General features: G+C 30.0%; 1 protein-coding gene across 1 annotated transcript; it reads left to right on the forward strand.

Moving 5' to 3' along the window:
* The first annotated feature begins 1451 nt into the window (after positions 1-1451).
* Positions 1452-2197, forward strand: LOC149558453 (putative histone H2A.6). Its single transcript, XM_089830847.1, has 2 exons — positions 1452-1664; positions 2027-2197. The coding sequence occupies exons 1-2, from the start codon at positions 1452-1454 to the stop codon at positions 2195-2197; spliced, it is 384 nt and encodes a 127-aa protein (XP_089686973.1).
* Positions 2198-6996: the final 4799 nt, after the last annotated feature.

A 6996-nucleotide genomic window follows, 5' to 3' on the forward strand; every position in this document is an offset into this window, starting at 1 on the left:
AATTAATCCACACCACTTGGAAGATTAAATATATATATATATATATATATTTCCCAGTATAATCATCATTCAAGTGAAAAATATGGTAACAAGAAGATATACGAATGAGTGTGTTGTAGAGGAATTCTTGCAAAGGGAAGAGAGGCATCAAAGTGTATGATGAAGCAATTCACTGCTAATGCATAGTTAAAGAGGAGAAGTCAGCTTGTGTCATAAAAGAGAGGATGAGTAAGCGTGTCATATAAAAATATAGATGAATTTTTATGTGGTAGTTGAATGATGTTTTTTGTTTTTTTAACAGACAATGCAAGGAATGAAGTAACGAGTGGTAAGAAGTAGTTGGATTTATGGAAAGATGAGGGTTTATCTAAAGATGAAGAGAGGTTATTAATAGGGATATGGTGTATAATGTGTTTGATTATTAAGATAGAATTGAATTGTATATTTGCATATGAGTGTTAGAGTGCTTGCATGTAGAGTATTTTGAGGATTTTATAAGATATTAGTAAAGGATTACATATTGATGAAATTATTTCATATGATTTTTTATCTTTTCTTTCAATTATAATTAAATATTTTATCAGTGGAAAACTTATGTTCTTGAAAGAAAGATTACAAAGTCAACTACCATATCAGATACAGTAAGACAAATAGATCCCTCTCATATATATATCTTACCAATTGAAAATGTGACCCAAAAAAATTAAAATTACAAAAAATAATAAAACTTATATAATAGTCCCAAGTTACTATAAAGCGTCTAAAGAATTTTCGCTTTTTCCTAACCAAATTTTGGAAAGATAATGAAAATAATGATAACAAATAGATTATTGGTATCAACAAAATCGAGCCTCACTCACTCACATTGCAATTTGTTTGAATGCCAATCCTCAGCAAATTTATAAAGCGAGTGTTCGATGGGTGAAAAGATTCCATTGGTGAGAAATAGAATTTCTATATCGATACAGGAAATATTCCATTTTGGTTTCGCTTTTACATAAACAAATTTTGCAAAGATAATGAAAATAATGATAACAAATAGAACTTTACAAACTCCCTTGCTTTACAAAATAGAATTCTATCCAAAATAACATTTTATTTATAAATTTTAGGGAATCTCAAGTCGATTATTGGTATCAACAAAATCGAGCCTCACTCACTCACATTGCAATTTGTTTGAATGCCAATCCTCAGCAAATTTAGAAAGCGAGTGTTTGATGGTCTGAAAAGATTCCATTGTTGAGAAATAGAATTTTGGTATCTAAGGAAAAGAGATGAGAAAACAGAAACTTGAATGTGAGATACGATATTATTGGTCAGAGAAGCGACCCACAAATCGATCATGGGCTTCGTCGTTTACTATATATTGAGCCACTATCTACATATTAGTGTAGCCACTGCCTACATCAGATTTTGTATCTGATAAAAGCACAAGTATATATATTAAGAGGATGAAGGTTGGAGAAAGTAGCCGTGGGCGATGGGAGGTTGGAGAAGGTAGGCGTAGAAGAAGACAGAGGAGGAAATCCAAGAGTGTCCGGGCGGAATTAGTATTTCCCGTTGGGAGAATTGGAAGGTACTTGAGGAAGGGCAGATATGCAAAGCGGGTGGGAGAAACAGCTCCCGTATACATGGCCGCCGTTATGGAGTTTATAGCCGCAGACGTATTATTAATATTTTAGGTTAAAAATGTTAAATAGTTATAAGATTTTTATTATCTTTCTAAATTGGATATATAATTTTTGAATTTTATTGTGTAATTTTTTAATCAAGATGTTGAATCATACTATATGATTCATCAATACAATGTATTTAATTAATATAAAAATACTACACAATCAAATCTAAAAGCTATCTATTAAACTTTTGTTATTTAATAACTCATATTTAATTCATATAGCCTGACTCAATTTGTTTCTAGCCGTATTTGAATTGCCTTTCTCATTCTGACATTTTCATTGATGATTTAAAGTTAACAGTGACTCACTCAATTTTGATGGTGTTCACGTGTTGTTTATGGCGTAAGGCGAGAGGTATGAAGAGGAAGAGAATAACTCCTCGGCATATTGCTTTGGTGATAAGGGACGATGAGGATATCAGCCAAATTTTGAGAGGCATTGTGATTCCGCACAGCGGTGTACACATTGAGAAGCCCGCTGAGAAGCCACCTGCGAAGAAGAAATCAGAGAAACTGTAGGAGGAGGAGAAAAGATGACTCTTTAGTCTCATGTTCATATTCGTTATGGCAATAGTGTACGATGGAAACAGTTGGAGTGTAGAATTTATCTCCTCAATGTAAACTTTGAAGAAACATCGCTATTCAATCATGTTCGTAACAGTTTCTTCGGTTATTATTAGTATAAGTACTATTGTGACACATTTTGAATTTTAGGCAGGCTTTAATCACTGATTAATTTTGTTTTGCTTTGTACAACTGATAAATAATTAATTTTAACTTTAGCATACATGCAAGATTTTTAATGTTACAATTTTTTAAAAATATTTTGTTAATATTTGATTGGGTAAATATATTGGTTGGGTTACATATTCCTTATATTATATAATCATTTAAGAAATATTATTATTATAAAGATATTATAATTTATTTATAATATAATAGTATCACATGATATATATATATATATATATATATATACAATAAAATATATATATAAATAATTATATTAATAAATAATATATAAATTTAAATTATAATTAATATCATTATAGAGAAATATAAATGTATAATATTTTAATTAATTAAAATATTTTATAAACTATAATAAATTAAATTAATTTATTTGTACTTGTCATACTCAAATACTATTGCATCCACCATATTCATTTCTCTTTTCTTCAGCATAATTTTAGGATACAAATGTTAATGTAAACCTTGTCAATTTTGTTTTATTAATATAAAATTAATAAATCTTGTCATTTTTTTATTAATATAAAATTAATATTCATTGATAATTAAATTAAAGTTTTAATTTATTATGTATTTTATAGGTTTTTAAATATATTTATAATGATATTTAATATAATTTTTTAAACAATATAATACTTAAATATAATGAGTAAAAATAATAATTTTATTTATTGTATTAGTGAGCTTAAAACTATTTCAAAATTAACAATAAGAAAGATAATATTTATGAACAATAATAAATCTTTTTAAAAAAAATTAACATCAACTTTATATATTTATATTACTAACAATAGCAATATTAATTTGATTTAAATTTAGCTGACATAATAAATTATAATGACATAATCTGAAATGGTCAACTTGAAGAGCTTCATATATAGTTATTCTAATATCAAGGTACTAATATGATAAGGCACCTCTCTCATTATGTTTCTTGGAGGAATTTGGGAAAAGTCCTCCATAATTGCAAGAGGCTAACAGTGGTAAGGGTTTTGTCAATTGTAAGTGTTTTGTAATTTTTAGTTTTATTTTTTTGGTAAATAGATTTTTTGCTTTGAAGTTACTTCTGATAATGACCATGTTTTCCCTATGAACAGTGACAAGTGGGCCAACAGTTGGAGAGATCATAATTGATAACTATCAGATTGCAATCTTCCTCTACATTTGAGAGGGGCAGCTCCCTCATAAGATATGGGTATTTGTGATTTTTCAAAATAAAGACAATTACAACTTAAATGATAGAAAGGAAACTATTGATGAGGAATGCATCACATGATTTCAATTCTTCCTAAAATTGATGTAAATTGCTATTGAAAACAAATAAGAACTACGCTTGAAAGATATCATCGACACAAAGCTAATTCAATGATACATGAATATTTAAATCATACCATGAAAATACTCATTACAAAGTATCAAAACTTTGAAAATTTAGATTTTGTTGAAAAGATAAAGAAAATGTACTTTTATTTCTTAGCACCGAAAACCTAAGAAAAATGTTGATTGCAAGAACAAGAATTGTACACACTTTCCAAAAATTGCCTTCCTATCAAAATTTAAGTATCTCTTGTCTCTAAATCCAAAAAGTCCTCATTACATGTGTTGTTCATGAATTTATAATGTATTCTTGCATAAGCAACTTTTTGGGTTCTTAAATACTCAAAAAGTAGAGTTTGGATTACTCTAAAGAAGGTTCATAACCAACTCTAACTTTTACAACTCCAATTTTTGATGTGTAAACATAACTAAGAAGAGTTAACACATTGACTAAAATAAGGTTAAAGCTAAATTTAGCCTTTGTATAAAATATACAAATAAAAATCTGAGACAAGTTTAGATGCAACTACCAAGCTCCTTGTTCAATGCTGTCTTGACTTTGTATTTTCAAACTCTCAATTTCTTCTCCTTTAGATAATCATAAAATACAACCAAAATCTCAACTTTTTGTGCTAGTTCTGTAAAGAACTAGTCTAGACTAACTATGCCACATAATTTTCAACCGAAAAATGCAGAAAGAAACTATTCACATAAAAGTGGAAAAGTCACACTATTCGTTACAAAAGATAAATAATCATTAAAATTGATCATCATAAATTCTTTTACATACATTCATGTCGTGACATACATCATTTCCATTTAGCTGATCCTTCTTACAACTTTTCAACAATTACATAAAATTTCAATTTGTTGATCGACATATAACAGTTACAAGTTACCATTTTTGAATGAGCATCAAATTACAGCTGAACTTTAATGAGTTACAATGTTATAAATAAGTACATCTCAAATGACGAGCTAGGCAATCAAACTGAGATGACTTTCCAATGAGCTCTCTAGTGGTTCTAGTTTTTGAAAGTTGTAAGACGTCTCCCACTTGCTTCCCGAGATGGAAGTGTGGCCCAGGCGCTTTAACCTCACCAACCACGGAGTGAAGTACTCCCTCGGGACTCTTCCTAACATGAAGAGTTCCCTGACCCTAGCACGAGAAGCCTAGCTTCCTGGAACAAGATGGATCGGATGTATCTGGTGCGACCGTGTAACATTTCTGCATTGCAACAATGTGCCTAGTAGTCTAAACACGGAATGTAGCTGGGAAATAATAAATAACTACATATCTATACATATTCAGTAAATGAATACCAAATAGGCATAACCATGTGTCACATATGCAATATTTGGAAAAATAAAATGGCTTGTCCAAGCACTTTCAACCTAAATTTACCTATAGATGAAACAAAAATAGAATGCAACCATTCTACAGTACTGGCAGATAGGGAAACTAAGCATGAAGATATCCACCTATCTGTCCCATAAATCGCTACATTACACCTGACATGAGGGGATATACTTATTAATGCTACCAACAAGTTTACATATAAATATCAATGTTACCGCTCAATATTAGCCAATCATAATACTATTAGAAATGCTATGATTACGTGGTTTAGTCAATCTAAAAGTGTTGAATCATCCAAAATACTGCGTTCATGTAAGATTTGGAAAACGACATTTCCAAGTGCATTGTATAAAGAATTAGAAATTAGCAGGCTCATGCTGATGTAAGTTGGTTGATGTTTTACATAAAATTCCAGTTGCTCATAGACCAAGGTTAGTCTAAAATATATTGAGGAGAGTAATGTTCAGAGGTTATAAAGATTTCAGCTTATCACTTACCCTAAATGTGGTAATAATCCGAGAATAAAAAACAGACTTCAAACATGCATTCACTGTTGTAAGAATAATTCTCTAGCTTTCAAGTTGCATTGAACCTCAGTAATGCAGCCAAATAAAGGAAGTTCAGCTTATTAAAATAAAACATAACGCAGCTATGTGGATATTGAGGAGGTCCTATAGAGTTTCTAACAACATGACTTCTTGATTTAAAGATTAATACCTCTAGTTTATCCTGTTAAGTAACAGTAGTAAGACTGTAATAGCACAGTTACATTTAGAGGGTACTAACATTTTCTAGTCAAATAACAATGTACTCACTACAAATGTAAAATGTGTCTACTCCTAATATTCCAGTTCTAGTATAATGTTTTTGGAAGGTACAACAAATGTCAGAGGTCAATCCATTTAACAAGGACTTCCATAATTAAGGAAAAGATTTGATCTAAAAGTATCACATAGTGTAGTTGGTTATCACATCAATCTAACACATTGAAAGTTTTTGCTTCAGTCTGGGAGGCGCCATCATACTATTGTGGTCTGATCTAATATATAAAAGAAAAACACACATGAAAAGAATATGAAGCGGCATAAATTTTTTAAGGTATTTTGGTTCTTTTCTCAGATTCGCTGCCATTGTTTTGATTCAAATGGTTGCTCTAAACCAAAATTTTAGTTTTTAATTTACTGGTATAGTTTAAGAAATTCTTAAAACCCTCCTTTCTTTTAAATCAGTAAAATTATGACACTAAAGTCTGCATTTTTTAGAAGATCATCAAGAAATATGAAAAATAAAGTTTATAATTACATGTTTTCATACATTAACCAGTTTATATCGTATGATACACCTGCAAATTGAAAGACGTAGGCAAGGAAGACATAAGGAAGAAGCTGAACAGCTTATGCTTGCCTGAAATGCTGCTTCCAACTTTATGCTCTTATAGTCTGGTTCTTGACTGTTGCCTTGAATCCATGGCCTCCAATCTGCCACTCCCGACCTCCTTCTCCATCCCTTGCATTTTTTCTTTGTGTTGCTCCCTTCTTTTCCCAAAAGAAAACCTATATTAACACATTCTTTTCCCCCATTCGATGGTAACTGACCTAATTGTCCCTTTTGCACGCATGCAGAAACGGTAAAATATATCCCCTTTTTTTTTTAACAAATGTCTTTTTTTTCTTTTTTTTTTTATGAGAACATCTCAACACTTTTTTTAAACAATTAGTTTTCACAAGGAAACATATATAGTCAATTTTGTTATAAAAGTGATAGTAAAGAACGCTCCTAAAAGAGTCTTAATGCTTTCCACAATATATCCAATTAACATTAGATCAAACTTTTCTGTCATTAGATTTATATTTACCTATTTCAAAATCTCTTATTTAAATAAAATTTTATT

Source organism: Cupressus sempervirens, chromosome 5, assembly GCF_028749045.1.
Source record: "Cupressus sempervirens isolate cs-2001-9-10 chromosome 5, ASM2874904v1, whole genome shotgun sequence".
Taxonomy (NCBI): Eukaryota; Viridiplantae; Streptophyta; class Pinopsida; order Cupressales; family Cupressaceae; genus Cupressus; species Cupressus sempervirens.